The 17,986-nt window shown below is 52.6% G+C and overlaps 1 protein-coding gene across 12 annotated transcripts in view; it reads left to right on the forward strand.

Moving 5' to 3' along the window:
• The window catches only part of PDE1B (phosphodiesterase 1B), a 28,269-nt gene that overhangs the window by 5,252 nt on the left and 5,031 nt on the right, over positions 1–17,986 (forward strand). For 3 of the 12 annotated variants that reach the window (XR_003791029.1, XM_029204597.1, XM_029204599.1), the window contains exons 1-10: positions 6,238–6,801; positions 8,169–8,243; positions 11,678–11,791; positions 12,684–12,866; positions 13,054–13,120; positions 13,469–13,585; positions 15,816–15,956; positions 16,369–16,469; positions 16,551–16,676; positions 16,794–16,895. Coding sequence is in view for 11 of the 12 variants with exons in the window: in XM_029204597.1 (XP_029060430.1) it covers positions 6,749–6,801; positions 8,169–8,243; positions 11,678–11,791; positions 12,684–12,866; positions 13,054–13,120; positions 13,469–13,585; positions 15,816–15,956; positions 16,369–16,469; positions 16,551–16,676; positions 16,794–16,895 (1,079 nt within the window). In the remaining variant the exon portion in view is untranslated. The other 9 variants (XM_029204600.1, XM_029204607.1, XM_029204601.1 and 6 more) reach the window with 6 other exon arrangements.

The following is a 17,986-nucleotide window of genomic DNA, read 5'->3' on the forward strand; positions in this document are numbered from 1 at the left end:
GGTGAAGGGGAGGTGCAGAGATACGGGAACTCAAATATAGACCAAGGGGAGAACTTCACAAACCTCTGGTCAGAACAGGTGGCTGGAGGGGACCGGGGACCCGAGTGGTGGCAGTGGAAGAGCAGAGGGAATATTGGGAGACTTGAGCTCGAGCTCTTGTTTCCACTCTGCCAAGTATTAGCTGCATGACCTTGAAGTCACATAATCTCTGCGTCTCTGTTCTTTATTTGGTAGCGTCCATATGAAAGTGGCTGTTAAATGATAAAGTCAGAAGTTCTTTCAGCATAGGAGTGCTTGCTGTGTGAAGAGGCAGCAGAATGGGAATAAATGGGTGGCCATTGACTTGGATGGGGAGAAAATAAAAACTCAAGAGGCAGGAATATGAATGACTTAATAGGTTCGAGTCCTGGTGTCTGGGACCTGATTTGGAAGAGTCTTGCTGTTGAGTGGTTGTCTGGAGGGGGTGAGGCAGGTGACTGAGGCAGGGGGTGAGGCAGGTGACTGAGCTTAGAGAATAGAAGGCTGGGTGGGATGGGAAGAGGGCTGTCCCACAAAGGGTGTGGGCCCCTGAGGTCAAAAGAAAAGAGAGAAACTTACTCCTTGTCGTCTCTTTCCGATTGGTCAAACTAGAAGTGGATGGAGCAATTTTAAGTTTTGGGGGGTGTGGGCAGCCTAGGGACTGCGTTGGTGAGTTCCGTGAGCATTGGAGGAATTCCCCTCTGGCATTTATCCTAAGTCTGTAGGCCTGGGGGTGATATAACCAGGTACGACACATCCTATTCTAGAGAATCTCTAAAGTCCCTTAGAACCCAAAAGCACTCTGCTTGCCTGGGAGCCCCAGGAGGCCAGTTAAAAAAGGCAGAGGAGATCCCACGTTTGAGGTTGCCACTTATCACTTTTGCCAGGAGGAGGGTGAAGTAGGTTGGGGATGATGCTATGGGACTGGAAGGCCAGGTGACAGACTCAGGAAGCTTGGATGTCTCTAGACCCTTTCCACCCGCCCCCAGTCCAGGGAGCTCCTGAAGTCAATGCAGTGAGGGGTTGTGTCTCATCTTCTCCTCTTTATTTTTCTGGCTATTCCCATCAGACTGGGATGGAGGAGCCGGGAACCTTGAAACAGATCTTTCCCTCTTTTTTGAGTCTTTACGGGGATCATCAAGGATTTGTTTGCAGCTTCTCTGCTCCCTCTGCTTTCCTCTTCTTTGATTCTTCCTGCAGCCTTTCCTCTGCCCCTTCCCTCCTTTGTTCCCATCTCTTTCTGGTTTCTCTTTCTCTGCTGGGCTCTATTTTGCTCTCCTCTCTTGTCCCTCTTCCTCCCTTTCTTGGTCAGGAGCCAGGACCCCCCCACCCCCCAATCCCCCACCGGCTCAGGTGTTGTTGCGGTGATTGCGGTGATGGTTCGGGGCAAGTTTGCTGCAGGCACCCTTTGGGGCCGCCTGACGAGTCCGGCCTCAACTCCTGTATTCTGCAAGGCCTTTCTTTTGCCATCTCAGTGACCTCATCCTCCCAGCTCCTCTGGGGAGGAAGCCAGGTAATTGCCTTTGGATCTCAGGGGGCTGATTTTCGCAGGTATGGAAGTTGAGTAGCTATTTTCCAACTCTCTTCAGGACAGCAGCAGAGAAAGGGGGACAGAACCAGGGCAGCAGGTGGGCCACAGGTGAGACCACTGGGAGACTGGTCTCCCAGTTGTTATATAATGAGATTGTCCCCTAAGGGAGGAAGACTTAATGGTCTGCTAGAACTGGGGGAGAATCCTGGGAACAGTGAGTGGGGCAAAGATGGGACTTGAGGGGCAAGAAGGGCTACTGAGAAGGGAAAAGGAGAAAAGCGAGTTGTGATCCATTCATTGCAGGAAGGTCCCTAGTGCCAGTGTTCTTGCCCCTCTGTCTCCCATGCCCCCCGTCCTACAGCTGCTCCCCTCCCCTCAGTTCCAGTGGCATCCTCTCCGTCTCTGGGAAGAAAACAGCAGGTTAGGATACGCTTCAGCATCCCAGACCTGGCAGAGGTCCACTGAGGGAGCTGGGCTGGGGTTTTGGTGGAGAAGCAGGCTTGGGGGGAGAAAGGGCATATCCAGGGAGAGGCCTGGGGGCTCAGAGCTGGGAGGAAAGCTAGAAAGGGGGTACTCAGGTGGTACTGTTGGATCCAGCCAGGCCGCCAGGTCAGTTGATTCCGCAGCTGCAATGAGTAGCCAGATAATTACAGTGGCCGCAGCGGGACCAGCCTGCCAGCTGGTGTCGGCACCGTTTAGGTTGGGAAGGGAGCTTGGCTTCCAGGGGGCTTAATGGTTCTCTGGCAGGCAGGACCTGGGGACAAGAGAAGCTTCTTTCCTTCCTATTCCTTGGCTTCTCTGCTCCCCTGTTTATGATCTCTTGATCATCTAACTTGGCACCATCCGCCTAGTCTCTCCTCTGCGCCCACCTTGTTTGGAAACTTCTCGGGGCCTGGGATGAGTAAGCACACATGCCAACAGTATTATCAGGCTCCCTAAACTCCAACCGTCTCTCTACAAGCAGTAGCTTTAGAAATTCCAATCTGAAAGAAATATAATTAATCAAATTGCACCAGACTCACCCCAAAGGCTTCTTTGTCCTGCCCATTTTCTTCCTTTCTGTTCTTCTTTGAAATGCCAAGAAAATGCTGTTGTTTTCATTGCAGCGAGATGGACTAAAGATAGATATGCAGGAGAACTTCCTGGAAATTTCATGGAGGTTAGAATGTAACCTTCCTACGGTAAAGAAGAAAGCCACCCTCCTCCTTTAAAGCATCAGGTTAGGGCTAAGTTGGGGGAAGCAGTGAGCCAGTCAGAAAGATAAACTCCAACCAGGGACTCGAGACCCAGGCACCCTGCTTCCCTAGTGCCTCCAACCCAGGCAGTGACTCTGAGAACCATAATGTGTTACAGAGGGGGAAACTGATGCCCAGAAACAGTCGGTGAGGTGGGGGGCAGGGCTGAGACCAGACTCAAATCCTGATTCACAATCTAGAGCTGCTCCCGTCACACTGGCAGTCAGTACCTTGCCAAGCTTCCAACTCACTCTCCCAACCCAGGCGCCCTTCAATATCTGTCAGGTCCCCTGGAAGCAGGGCATCTGCTGGGAACATCTGTTGGGATGTGGTTTGGAGGGCCGGTGGGGAGATCCGTGCGCAGGAGGTTAATGAGCAGAATTAAATAGTGCAGGGAGGGCGAAGAGGAGTGAGCGAGTGAGCCAGAGACGGAGTTCTCCTGGGCGGGGTTCTGGGAGCCTCCTCTCTGGCTACCCTTCCCCTGACCTTCTTGCCCACCCCGCCTATTTCCTCCCTCTTTCAAGGGCTGAAGCCTGAGGGAGACGGGATTCATTTGTGTGCTGGGCAGGCAGCTGGGGTATCTGGGTTCTTATTAGTCTGGCCTGAGGCTCCAGCTGCTTAGATTACCCCTGCCTCAGCGGATCTGAGCTGTGCTGGGCTGTTGCTAGGAACACCTGTTAGAAAGGGCTTCTGGTCAGGAGGCGTAGGGGGGGAGTTGCCTTCAGACACACGTGGGGTGTGAGCCGACCACTCCCCCTCTTCTTCAGTGTTTCCCAGACCTTCTTCAGCAGCGCTTTTCAAGTGCCCTTTCTTTCCTTCCCTGCCCCCTTAATACCTCCTGCCCCTCTCCCTCATTTCCCTCCACTCGCCTGGCTCCTGTCCTTCCCCCACTACCCACCAGCTTTCCCCAAGCCCTGCTCAATTCTCCCTCGACCATCCCTCCATCCAGCTCCTCTGTCCAGTACCTGGAGATCTCTCACCACCGCTGCCATGTCAACCTGAGGCCTGCCGCCTCCCGGGATGGCACCCCAGCTCTGTCACCAGGGGGGCTATTTTTATCTCTGGAGCCACCCCCGCCACTGTGCCCAGCCAGCTGCCAGAACTGGGGCTGCCTGTATAGCAGTGGGAAGCCAGGGGAGTGAGGGGAGCGGCAGTACTTGGGTAAGGTGGGGATCTGGTTGTTCCTGGTCTCTGGAGCTCCATGCTGTGCATGTCCCTAGCTTCCGCTTCTGCTGCTTCCCTGGTCCCTGGAATAAGGAGCCAGGGAGGAGACCAGACATCTGGAATGGTGGTGGCGGGGAGACTGGGCTTTTCCACATCAGGGGCCCTCGGTACAAGGGTGGGCACGGGGGACTTTGTTCATGGAGGAGTTGTAATGAACCTTGCTGAACTAACTAAAATAAAAACTAAATAGTAATCTTTTGCATTTATGCATCACTTTATAGTTCCCAGGGTGCTCTCATATGATCTCATTTGATCCTTGTGAGAATTCTATGAAGCGTGTACTTACCCATTTTACAGACAAGGAAACTGGAGCCCAGGGTGTCTTGTCCAAGGTCACACATAGTGCTAAAGTCCAGGAAAAATCTCCTGATTTTAATTCATATCCTTTTTCTATTGGATTTAGATGATTTCCTTGATTTTTTTCAGTTTCTGAGATTTTGGAGCCTTTAGATCAGCCGGGTAATTCCTTCCCCAACACCCCTCCACCCACTCCCCCTCACACCCCTCTTCTCTGACCACAGGCAGAGGCTCCTATGCTTTGCTCATCCCCTATTCCAGCTCCTGTTCTTCAGTGCAGGTGGGGAATGGTGGGGATGGACCAGGGAGGGAGGCATTATAGTTGGGCTCCTTGCTATTTTAAAACTACATTTAAGGGCTGAAGGAAACTTCATGCTGGGATCATCACATCTATGCCCTGCCTCCCATCCAGGGAACAGTCTCCTTAGCTCAGACAGAGGTAGAGTGTGGCATGTGTATATATGTGTGGGTGAGTGGATACGTGTGAAAATTTTTTTTTCCCAGGAAGGGATGGTGGTTGATCAATATCCTTTCTAATTAGGAACAGTTGATTATAGGCTGGGATGAGCATGTACGGGGTGCACGCTGGGATGATGCAGCATGTATGCACGTGGGGTGATGTGGTAAGCCGTTATTTGTCCAACAATCTTTGGTTCTACTGGGCAAGAGAGCAGAGGGATGGACAAGACATCCTCTCCAGAGCTTTTCTAGTCTAAGAAATCTCTACCTTTCAGTAGGATGGTTGAGGTTAGTGCCTACTTGGCTCAGGGGGCTGGGCCTGGAGTCAGGTGAGGGAGGGGAGCTGGCTTGGGTTGGTGTTTGCTGGTGTACCACCTGCCCCCACTCCCACCCCATCTGTATCTCTCCAAGCGAGCTTGTCTACAGAGCAGGCTGAATAACTTGTCCCTCATCCTCTGGGTGGCAGTTCTAGGTCTCTGACTCTGGGTCTAGTCCTTTCTCTCTAAAAACACTACCTAGCGCAGCGGCCTAGGTAGGCTGCGCTGCATGGCTACCAGGAGTTCACTAGAACACAACTTTGTAGACATTTAGCCTGCATTGCTGCTTCTTGCTGCTGCTGAAGCCCGCTTCCGCTGGTCCCAGTAATTTCCCAAACTTCATTTGTTTATAAGCCTTCAAGGCTATGGCACAGTGACAAGGTATTTTGATTTCTCCCTGCTTTTGGTGGGGAGGGGTGCGAGGCGGGGTGTGTGCGGGGGGTGGAGCAAGACTTCCCGTCACAAAATCCTGGCTCTTGGCCCGTTTCCTTTCTTTTCTCTTTCTCCTGTCATACTCATCCCCTCTAGTCGCTTTTCCTCATCCCCACGTTCCCCCCAGCCCTAGGCCGTAGATTAAAGAGACTGTAATCGAGCGGAACTCTCTTCACTCGCTGCGTTTGGCTTCACTCCGGTTCTCCTCCTTAGCCCCGCCTCGCCCCTCCGCTGACCAATCGCGGCCCCAATGCACTTGTATTGGTGACGTCACCCCACAGCCAATCCGGAGGCGGGCTGGAGCTGTATGCGCACTTCGCGCCGCAGAGGCCGGGTTCTTTTCTTCCTAACCTGAGCGAGAGCAAAGCCAGGAGGAGAAAGAGGGGTCTTGGTTCCCAGGCACTTTCTAGGCTATCCCATCACTTCCCTTCTCCCTCTGGGCTGGATTGACCTCTCTCCAGTTAATTCACGGTTATTCCCCAGTCCCCGTTTTACAGATAAGGAAACTGGAGCTGGGAGTATTAAAGAAACTTGCCCAGCCTCTCGGTTTCGATGAGCAAGTCCTTCTGACTTTCAGTCACCACTTGGGCGGGGGCTTCCCTTCCTGTTGAGCGGATCTCTGGGTAAGGATCCCCGGATCCCTAGCTTTAGCGAGCCCCTCTCCTGCAGTTCCTAGTTCTCTTCCGGTCTTGCTTCCATACTTTCAGGTGGGTTAAAGCTCATTTTGAAGAATGGCCCCGGAAAAAGACCCTGGGAGGGAGCCGAATCTGCCTTAGCCTCGCTGAGGGGCTCTTGCAGGGCCCTTTCCCTTCACTACAGACTTCCTCTCATGGACAAATTCAGGATGGTTCCCTGTCCCTGCACCCTTAAGCCTCCTGCTAACCCTTTCCTTCTCCCCAAAGAGGAGCCCCACCTCCTCAGAGCAAGGGGCTGGCCTGTACTATTTCTGTCCTTTCTGGGATTCTTCTGAGAACAGATTCTTGTTTTCAGTCTGATTCAGATGTGAAACTTCCTGCGGCCTCTCACCCACTTGCTGTGGGCTGGGTCTCTCCCTCATCACTCCTTCCTCCAGCCAGGCTCCTGCTGTTCTCCTGCCCCAAGTTCTCTCTGGTCAGTCACTTTTGCTGAGACCTGGAGGAGGAAGTCAGGGGCCCAAGAGGGAGCCATTCCCCTCAGGGGCCCAGGGGGCCCGGGGGCAGCATTTTGATACTTTGAAGTAGGAAACTTTGATTCCCATGGCAAGCCCTGTTCCTGTGCCGAGGCGCCACCTCCAGGGCCCCATCCTCAGGTAGGCGCCAGGGATGAGGAAGAGGGAGGGGAGGAGGCGGACAGGCTGCTGTGGGTCTACCAGTTGTAGTTTGGTGGAGGGGAGGGATCAAGACCTGACAGCCCCATATGCTGTGTGTGTGTGTGTTAGCAGGGGCAGGTGACTTAGCAGTGTTTCCCCTCTTTCTCTCCTTCCTGACCCCCAGCATCATTTAGGACCTCGTATTCCTCCAGTATCTCCTCATCTGGTTTTAAAACCTCCAGAGGGAAATAGGATTCTTCTCTCAACTCCCAGCCTCTTAGCTTGAGGCCGCCCTGTCCTAAGCCCTCTACTTACAGTGATCTTTCAGGGAGTAGTGGCAGGGGACTTTGGAAATTGTCAGATCGTCCGATGGGGGCTGGAGAAGCTGCACTCTTCTGGGGCGTTGGGATTATTACTGCTCAGAGCCCCCTTTTCCAGCTGGCTGCCTAGAGCTGGGAGCGACTGGGGCCTCCAGCAGTCAGGACCTGAGGCTTTCCCGTCGTGGTGTGGGGACTGAAGATAAAGGAGAAAGAAGTGGTGGTGGTGAACCAAGGCTAGGAGTGGAGTGGAAGGACTGTTGGGAAGCTTCCAGGTTTCGCCAGGCCAGGAAGTGTCGTGGGGAGACACGTGGGGAGAGTTATGTAACTTCAGGAGGGAGAAGTTCACCACCTGGATCCTTCTAGCTGCCGGAGTCCAGGTCCCTTCCTTGGCCTCCCCATTTGTCAAATTTATTCTTTAATCTTTCTTTTCCTCCCTCCTCCCCTCCTTCTGGTATCTGGATCGTGTTGGGTTCAGATTTCAACAGGAGCTATAAAAGAGCTCCTGGACAACATCGAGAGGTGGAGATGGGAGGAACTTGGAGGGAGGGGTGTGTTGAAAGCCAGCCTACAACCGCACTCTGCTTCCCAAGCCCTGAGATCTCAATTGGGAGTGCTGGCAGATAGCCCCCGACCTGATTAATCTGCTCCCTTTCCCTTTTATTGTTTAATGAACATTTACCGAGCATGTACTGTGTGCTCTGGGCGCAGCAGCCAGGATAGAAAAGTCACTGTCAGTGACATCAAGACACCCCCAGTTTCCTGGGGGTCTGGTTGTGTCTGCAGACACCATCACCCCAGGAAGGCTGGACGACTGACCCTGAAGGAGCTGTGATGCAGTGGGGTCCAGCCTCGCTTTTGGTGTTTGGGACACAGTTAAGCTCCAGTAGAGTGAGTTGTAAGCTTGCCGACCTGAGTGAGATTGACAAGTTGTGTGACCTCGGACGAGTCTTATAACCTCCCCCATAAGGAGATTGTGAGGCTCAAGTCAGGTCTGTAATTATAAAGGAGAGATCATGGTCATTATCATCCTCTCATTTCCTCTGTTAGGGGGCTTCCTAATTACCAGCCTCCATCCAAACTAGGCTCACTCTTCTCCACCTGGACTTGGGATCAAGAAGGCAGGTAGGTGCTTGTTGGACTTGAAGGGAGTGAGGCGTGAGCTGGGCCAGCATGATGCTGGTCAGTTAATTCCAATTCAACTCATGTTTAAAGAGCCTCGTTTTATATGCCAGGCCTTTCACATACATTCTTTCATTTACTCCTCTTATTAACAGGTGGTTTACTATTATCCTCACTATTTAACAGATGAAGGAATTGAAGCTTGAAAATAAAGGTTCTCAAACTTTAGTGTGAATGAGAATTATCTGGAATGTTTGTTAAAAATGCAGATCCCTGGACCCAAACTTCAGAAATTCTGGTTCAGTAGGTGTGCAGTGAGGCCCAGAATCTAAAATTTTCACAAGTATCCCAGGTGATTCAGATGCAGTGGTCTACAGGCCACACTTTGATAGACACTGATGAAGAATTAGTGACTTGCCCAGGACTCAGAGCCAGGAAGTGAAAGGTCTGCATCCAGGAGTCCTGCCTCCCAGAGTTGTGCTGGGAGCCTGGGTTTCTGCATTGGAAATAAGGACAGCACTGCCTTCCCGCCTCCCTCTCTCCCTCCCTCTAGGCCCATTGTGAAGACAAAAGGAGATAATGTAGGGGAAAGCCCTTTTTAAAATGTAGAGCAGGCAACATAGTCAGAGATTATGCAAATACATGCAAATGAGCACCCATGGGCTTGGCTGTTCACTTGGGAGCTTGTGCTGGGAAGTGAGTTTCCCTAGGTGGCTCAAGAAAGAAGAACTTTGGTGGTGGGCATTGACCCCTAGTGGGCAGAGTTTTCCACTGTAAAAGGGGCTGATCGAAATGGAAGACTGGGGCTGGGATTGGGAAGAGATGGGACCAGAGGCCTTTTCTTCTTCCTGGGTTGTGTGTCCCCAGAGTTGAGGGTCCCTGGCCATGGGGACTGACCAGGAGAGGGAAGCCGTGTGCCCCAATGGCAGAGTGTATCTCTTTCCTCTGTGATCTCTGGTCAGCTCTCAGTTGCTCCTTTCCAGCCCATTGGCTGGAAAGCCTTTTTTAAAATAATTAATTAATTAATTAATTAATTTATGGCTGCGTTGGGTCTTCATTGCTGCGCGTAGGCTTTCTCTAGTTGCGGTGAGTGGGGGGTGGGGTGCTACTCTTTGTTGTGGTGCGTGGGCTTCTCATTGCAGTGGCTTCTCTTGTTGCAGAGCACGGGCCCTAGGTGTGTAGGCTTCAGTAGTTGTGGCACACGGGCTTAGTTGCTCTGCGGCATGTGGGATCTTCCCGGACCGGGGCTCGAACCCGTGTCCCCTGCATCGGCAGGCGGATTCTTAACCACTGCACCACCAGGGAAGCCCCCTGGAAGCATTTTATGTTGTCAGCCTCTATTCCTCCTCCCTAATGAAGCCTGAGCTGGGGCTGAGCTTTACTGAACCCAGACTCTTCCTTGTGGAACCACCTGCTCTTTCCACATGGAGATGGTGCAGCAGGAAGGCTGGAAGTGATATTTGAAGGTAGCCCACCAAGGAGGCTGCAGTGTCACCCTCCACCTTCCTTCCCCACCCATTTTTCCCCTTTCCCTTCTGCCCCATTTGCATTCAGACCTGTCTTTGGCCAGGACTGCTGGTCCCTGAGGTGACAGTTGGCCAGTGACGCTTCCTGGGGCTGGCTATTCTGGATGCCCCTATTCCAAAGCTGCTGAGACCCCGGGATTCTAGAGCTGCTTCTGTTCAGGAATGCCATTGTTCTCCCTCCCCCCCACCCCCACCCCCACCCCCACCCCCACCCCGGCATCCCTAGGAATCGATGCTAATTTCAGCCTCCAGTCCCTGACTCATTCTCTTCTCCTCCCTGACTCATAGGGTGACCTTGGGATTCTGAAGCCCCTCTCAGTGGGGAACTGTGCTGGCCACCATTTCACACCATCTTGGTTTTAGGTGGGATGGGGTGAGGCAGGGCTGGGGGAAGGAGCCAGAGGGGAATGTTTCATCGCTTTCTTTAAAATCACCATCTAAAGTCAGAGAGCTCTGTTTGCTTTGTGACTGCCTGGTCTGGACTCAGGCAGTCACAAACCAGACTTTTAAGAAGCCTCCCTGTTAATCTCCCGGAATTCATGAGGGCAAAATATTGTTCCTTCAGGCAAAGCATCCCGAAGTGAGACCTCCAACCCCACCCTCCCCACTTTGGCTCTGTGGGAAGCTGCCACGGGGCAGAGGTAGGGGATGGGTACAGTCCCCCTTGGCCAGAGGTTCTCTCTGGAGTGGCACTGGGGAGGCAGGGGTTAACCCTGCTTTGTCCTGGTTGATGGATTCTGGAATCATAATCGATTAGCTCTGCCGGGATGGAGTGAGGCCAGGCGAAAGACCAATCCAGATTGGTCTTTGTTCTGTGTCTTTGCCATCCCTGCCAGAGACAGCGGGGCTGTGGACACGTACCCCCTCCCCGCCAAGACCAAAAGACATAATGAAAGAATGCTGGGGGCTCTTTTGATGGCTGCTGATCCCAAAGCCCTCTCTTAGGGGGAAATAAGCAGTTTCAGCTCTTGGTTATTCAGACTATGAAACAGCTCATCCCCAAAACATCACCCCGGGAGCTTGTACCTGCCTAATTCTGCTGGGCCCTGGGCACTCTAAACAAGAGTTTTCAGGAAACACTGACTAAAATGGGGGCGTTGAGAGGTCAGAGGGGGTGGGGACCATGGAAGAGCCCGAGATTTAACTTTGGGGGCTAGGTAAACTTAGTAAGGCAGTGGCAATGGCCTGTGATGAAAAACATTAGCTGCTGTTATATTTTAAATTCCTTTTTTAAAAATTAATTAATTTGTTCGTTTATTTTTGGCTGCATTGGGTCTTTGTTGCTGCACGTGGGTTTTCTCTAGTTGCGGCGAGCGGGGGCTACTCTTCGTTGCGGTGCGTGGGCTTCTCAGTGTGGTGGCTTCTCTTGTTGCGGAGCATGGGCTCTAGGTGCACGGGCTTCAGTAGTTGTGGCACGCGGGCTCAGTAGTTGTGGCGCATGGGCTTAGTTGCTCCACAGCATGTGGGATCTTCCCGGACCAGGGCTTTTTAAAAAAAAATTAATTAATTAATTTATTTTTGGCTATGTTGGGTCTTTGTTGTGGTGCGCGGGCTTCTCATTGTCGTGGCTTCTCTTGTTGGGAAGCACGGGCTCTAGACGCACAGGCTTCAGTAGTTGTGGCTTGCAGGCTCTAGAGCGCAGGCTCAGTAGTTGTGGCGCATGGGCTTAGCTACTCCGTGGCATGTGGGATCTTCCCAGACCAGGGATCGAACCTGTGCCCCCTGCATTGGCAGGCAGATTCTTAACCACTCTGCCACCAGGGAAGCCCAGCTGCTTTTATTCTATTAGAAAGATTAATGGGTTATGGAAGACTGAGGCTGTTTTTGTAAAATGCATCCTATTAGAGGTATCCTGTTCTCTTGACAAGGTGGCAGCGCCTAAGCAGGTTATCTGTACCCGGGCCCCTACAGGCTGCGCTACATGGTGAAGCAGTTGGAGAATGGGGAGGTAAACATTGAGGAGCTGAAGCAAAACCTGGAGTACACAGCTTCCCTGCTGGAGGCCGTCTACATAAATGAGACGCGGTGAGAGTGGTGACAGGGGGCTGCGGGGGAGAAACTCACACACAGAGGAGAAAGATACCAGACAGACACAGTGATTCAGGGAGGGCCGGGGAGTCAGACAGAAACCTGACCCGGCCAGAGCAGGGAGGAGGGGCGGGAGGGCAGATAGATCTATAGGTAGAAATATCGGCAGAGGTACAGGCATAGAGTTGCAGAGACAGAGACAAACACAGACATCAAGAAGAGAACACCGTTCCAGAGCTGGGAGGGACCTTAAAGCTCATCTAGTCCTAACCTTCTTCCCAGTGCGGAGGCCTTCCAGACCTGCGTGCCCAGGATGGGAGCCACTGGTCACACATGGCTGTGGGGCTTGAAACGTGGCAAGTGTGAATTGAGATGTATGTGTATGTAAAATACATGCTGGATTTCAAAAGATTTTGAAAGAATGTCAACTATCTCATTAATATTTTTATATTGATTCCACATTGGAATGATAGTACTTTGCGTGTATTAGGTTAAAGAAACGTTATCATTAAAATGGATTTCACTTGTTTTTTTAACCTTTGAATGTGGCTACTAGACAATTTAAAGTAACTTATACGTGGCTTGCATTTTATTTCTGGAGGACAGTGCTGCTGGTCTGTAGCATCCTCGATGGGTGGTATCCATTCCACTGTCTGCTTGAATACTTCCAAAGTTGGGGTGCTCACTACCTCGCATAGTGATCTGTTTCATTATTGGAGACATCAGATAGAGAAACAGAAGTAAAAAGACTTAGCGAAAGAAAGGAAAGGGAGGGTCAGAGAAGGGAGAGAGCTGGTGTGAGAGTTTCCAAGGTGTGGCTGGGCCCGGGCCTCTAGGCTGTGGAAGCACCTGCCGTCTTTCCTCTGTGACTCCCCTCCTGGGGCTTCAGGCAAATCTTGGACACGGAGGATGAGCTGCAGGAGCTGCGGTCTGACGCGGTGCCTTCGGAGGTGCGGGACTGGCTGGCCTCCACCTTCACCCAGCAGGCCCGGGCCAAAGGCCGCCGAGCAGAGGAGAAGCCCAAGTTCCGGAGCATCGTGCACGCGGTGCAGGCTGGGATCTTCGTGGAACGGTGAGGCTCACCCACGCCCTGCCAGCTTCTACCCCTAGCTGTGTCCCTCGTTCCCAGCCACCCTCGTCTTCCAGGACCCCACTGTACCACCAGCCCCACATGCCCACGGCCTATCCGCACAGCCCCGCCTGATCCGACCCCATTCCCAGACCTCACACCTGGGCTCCTTTTCGTTCTTCTCCCTCAGGATGTTCCGGAGAACGTACACCTCTGTGGGCCCCACCTATTCCACTGTGGTCCTCAACTGTCTCAAGGTGATCCCGGGGGTTTCAGGCAAGAGGAGAAGCTTGGAGGGGGGTGGAACAGTCCTTGGGACTTTCAGACGCTTTACGGGATGAATTTTGCCTTCCCTTTTAACTGTAGTTTCCATATTCCTCAAAACAACTTTTCCCCACTCAAGAGGCACACTCCTGACTTCTTGTCACTCCCCTACTGAATGATATCTGGGAAGAAAGAGGCCTATTTACCACTTCTTTGTTTTCCTGCTTCCCAAGCCTCTGTAATCATTGGGAAGTCCTCCTTGAAGTCTACGTGCAGCCCTCGCTGCTGCAGGAGATGTCCCCCTTGGGAGTCTCCCTGCCTAGCTCCTTGTTTCTCCACAGAACCTGGATCTCTGGTGCTTTGATGTCTTTTCCTTGAACCGGGCATCTGATGACCACGCACTGAGGACCATTGTTTCCGAGTTGCTCACCCGGCACAACCTCATCAGCCGTTTTAAGGTTGGGCAGCAGGGGCCTCTGGGTAGGATTCTCTACTCCCACCACCCTGTTCTCAAAGAGTCCCAACAAGCAGCAGGTTCCACAGGCTCCCTGGCTCAGTCTCACTGTCAGGGAAGTCGCCCCGTGCACACCCCAGTCTAGCCTTTCCTTCACTTGCTGCAGTCCCAGCCTCTGGCTTCATGTACTGCTTTCTAGGGGAAGATTCTAGCCCTGAAACTGGCCAGCCTAGGATTCTGCACTCTTGCCCTTTGCTCTGTCCCCTAACTTGTCCTCTCCAGGCTGGCTGCAAGTTCAGCTCCCTGTTTCAGCCCTCCTGCCCCTGTCCATGGACGCTGGAGGCTTAGAGGTCAGAAGCTCTCAGCTCGTGCCCTGCAGGACTAGTGTCTCTCCACTTGTTTCGGGGGGGCCTCTCCCTCCCCTCCCCCTCCAGCTCTAGTCTCTGTCCAAGGAATTTTAGGGAGAGGGTCAGCTCTTGGCAAGGCTATGTAGGGCTGTAGGAGAGGAGGGAGGGTGTGAACTCGATTTGCTCTTCAGTTTGGCTGGCCAGGAAGTGTACAGGATTAACGTCTTCTTCAGATCCTGTGCCAGGAGGGAGGGTCTTTTGAGAACAGGGGCTGGTTAAAGATCACTTGCACGTGGAAAAACCACACTTGGAAGTGGAGGGTGAGGGGGGCTGAGGAGTCGCCATGGGGATATTTGGCGAGCGCTTGGGTGAGGCGTTGGGGTGGAGGAGAACATGTGTGTTCTGAGGGGTTTGGCGGGGGGGGGTCAAAGGAGTCCAGCTGGAGGGCCCCTCCCAGAGGGCTCTGGGAGGTCACCCGGCCACCTGTGCCTCCACTTCACTGTAACAGACTATTGGTGTGTGAGAGCCTTTCCTCGACCTTTGACTCCTCCCTTTACAACTCCCAAGGGGTTTCCAGAACGTCCCTGAGATGCTCAGCTGAGATTTTCTTCAGTGCCTCCCGAGCCCTGTTCTGCAGTTGCGTTTTCTTCTTCTTTCCAATCCTGCCCTCTCCAGGACGGAGAACAGCAGGCTCTTATTTTTCCTAAGACTTTTCCCAGCTCGTGTTTCTCCAGACTGGTTCTCAGGCTTACTCCAGACACCAAGTTCTCCCACAGGTGCTTCCTCACCCGGAAGGACTGGTTCCGGGGAACTCCGAGAGTAACTGCATCACGTTGGGTTTGGCCTCACCCCAGCCCACCTTGCTCCAAGGCAGTTAGAGAGAGAGGAGCCTTCTTGCTCTAGTAGTAGAGACCCCCTTGGAGCCGCCCTTTTCAAGCTCCACATTCCCTTCCTGGGTACCCAGCCCCTCCCATGCTCCTCCCCTTCCCTTCCCTTCCTCCAGGGACACCATGGCAACGCAAAAGCAAGGGCGGTTGTCGTGGAAACAGTCCTTTAAAATTCCCTGAATTTGGGGCACAGCCCTCCAGGGGTTGGGGCGGGGGACGTTAGGGTCCGACTGACTAGTGGCACATCCTCTGTTGCCTCGTCACTACTGCGCATCTCTACAGAAGCTTCCTCAAGTCCTGAACCCCCGCTCTCCTTGCAGCCTCAGAGATCTAGGGACAGGTACAGACACCAGCCCCGCCCTCTGGGAACCTTGGGCCTTTGAAGGAAGCAAACGTACCCCAGGGCACATGCAGAGACAGGATTGAGACAGGATTGAATAGCCTGCAGCCCGACAGACCTCTGGTTCCTGGTGCTTGGGTGTGTGTGTGTGGTGGTCGAAGGGTGGGAAAGGCTTCTCAGAGGAGGGGGTGATCCACATCTGGCTAGAGGGGCCTCTCCGGGTCATCTTATTCTTTCATTTGCTTCTGAGCCCCTCTCCATGGTATTGGCTTGGGGATGGGGTAAAGTGGTTGGAAGGTAGGAGGGAAACTTTCTTTCCTCTTCTTAAAAATCTCCAGGGAAATAATAATAATTATAGCTACTCTCTAGAGAACACTTACTAAGTGCCTTGTGCTTATCTCATTAAATTCAAGGTAGGTGGTATTATCTTCATTCTGCAGTTAAGCATCTGAGGCACAGGAAGGCACGTGACTTGCACAAGGTCACACAGCCAGCAGGTGGTAGAGCCAGGATGAGAACCCAGGTTCACCCGACTGCAGAGCCAGCGCTCTCCTATGCCCTGTTGCCTTCCAAAGAATGGACCTTGCTGACCTCCGTCTTCGGCCGCCTGCCATTCCCGCACATCCGCCACAAATCTCGATTTCCTCCGTCCTATTGCAGATTCCCACTGTGTTTTTGATGACTTTCCTGGATGCCTTGGAGACAGGTTATGGGAAGTACAAGAACCCTTACCATAACCAGATCCATGCAGCTGACGTTACACAGACGGTCCATTGCTTCTTGCTCCGCACAGGGATGGTGGTAGGTGCCCTGGAAATCAGTCTTCTGTGACTCAGGGTCTTATGGCTGCAGAACCGGGAAGTCTAGACTTTACTCCCATTTCCTTTTTTCTCTCTTTGGTTCCTCTTCTTTGGCATCCCAGAGTCTTTACAGATTCAGATTGGGCTTACTCACTCTAGAGTATTCCTGGGTGGACCGTAACTTCACGGGCAGCGCTGGGGATGTGTGCCGGGATGTGATGGGAATGTTGCTGGTTGAGATGGAGGAAGGTCTTTGGCCATTCCGGGAGCTGAGAAACGTGGCTGCATTAGCCCAAGAGCTGGCCTCGAAGAATGGAAGGGCTGGGCTGAGCAGTCCTGCCTGTGTGTGGAGGTCTTTGGGCAGCGGCCGGCAGGGGGTCCGCCCCCTCTCATCGTCTGGCTCTTTCTCCCAGCACTGCCTGTCGGAGATCGAGGTCCTGGCCGTTATCTTTGCTGCAGCCATCCACGACTATGAGCACACTGGCACTACCAACAGCTTCCACATCCAGACCAAGTGAGGGGTGGGGACGTGGCAGGGGCAGGAGGGGCCGAGTGGAGGTGCAGAGGGCCGGACACGGTGACTTGGGCTTTGCAGGTCAGAATGCGCCATCCTGTACAATGATCGCTCAGTGCTGGAGAATCACCACATCAGCTCTGTTTTCCGAATAATGCAGGACGACGAGATGAACATTTTCATCAACCTCACCAAGGATGAGTTTGTGTGAGCAGAAGCCAGGAGTGGGCATCCCTAGGGACCCCCTCACCCCAACCCTCTTTCCCCACTTCCCGGAACTCCTGCCTAGCAGTGCTGATCAATACTTGGGTTCTGTCCTTTCAGAGAGCTGCGGGCCCTGGTCATCGAGATGGTGTTGGCCACAGACATGTCCTGCCACTTCCAGCAATTGAAGTCCATGAAGACGGCCTTGCAGCAGCTGGAAAGGTGAGATATGGTGGGGTGTGGCTGGGCATAGGCCAGAGTGAGGTGTGTGTGAATTGGGGGGGGGGCATCCGCATGGGTAAAGGGTGTGACAAGTCTTTACCTGGATATAGAAACTCTCCTGGCTCCAGGAATCTGAGTGTATCTCGTGTATGTGATGTGTACAGCCCAGGCAGCCAGTCTACTGGAGAGCGCTTGGGCTGGGGGTCTGAGATGGGCGTTCTCAGGGCAGCTTCAGGTCAGGCTTACTCCAACTCTTTGGACTCATTTCTGTATCTGTGAAATGTGAAAATGTAATGCCTCCTTCCACAATAGCTTGCCACCAGTTCCTACTCTCATAGGGCTACTGGGAGAGTCGTGTGAGGTTAAAAAAAAAAAAAGCACAGAAGAAATGCCATAATTACATCTAATGTTGCTTTAAAGTGGGTGGGAATATATAAATGTAAGGGAGAACAGACTGTGTTTGTGTGTTCTGAAGGTGTGTGTTAAAAATTGTATGGTGTCAGACTTCCCTGGTGGCGCAGTGGTTGAGAGTCCGCCTGCCGATGCAGGGGACATGGGTTCGTGCCCCGGTCCAGGAAGATCCCACATGTGCTGCGGAGCGGCTGGGCCCGTGAGCCATGGCTGCTGAGCCTGCACGTCCGGAGCCTGTGCTCCGCAACGGGAGAGGCCACAACAGTGAGAGGCCCGCGTACCACAAAAAAAAATAAAAATTGTATGGTGTCTGGGTGTGAGAGAGTGTGCAGTGTCAGAGCGTGTCATTGTTGGGAAATAATAATAATTATTATTATTATAGATTACGTCTACCGAGCACTTATTTGGTGCCAGACACTCTTCTAAATACTTATATGCTGTATGTCATTTAATTCTCAGAACAACTCTATGGGGCAGATTCTGTTATTGTTTCCACTTAGGATTGAGGAGAATGAAATATGTAAATTTTAAGTAACTTGCTCTTTGTCACAGCTAGTGTGTGATAGGTATGTGGGGATTGAACCCAGGCCCTTTGATTCTGAGAGCCTGGGCTGCTTCCTATACATATGTAAATGTGTGTGTGTGTGTGTGTGTGTGTGTGTGTGTGTGTGTGTGTGTGT

The sequence above is a fragment of the Monodon monoceros genome, unplaced genomic scaffold (assembly GCF_005190385.1).
Source record: "Monodon monoceros isolate NGI ecotype Baffin Bay Population unplaced genomic scaffold, NGI_Narwhal_1 Super_Scaffold_6, whole genome shotgun sequence".
Classification (NCBI taxonomy): Eukaryota; Metazoa; Chordata; class Mammalia; order Artiodactyla; family Monodontidae; genus Monodon; species Monodon monoceros.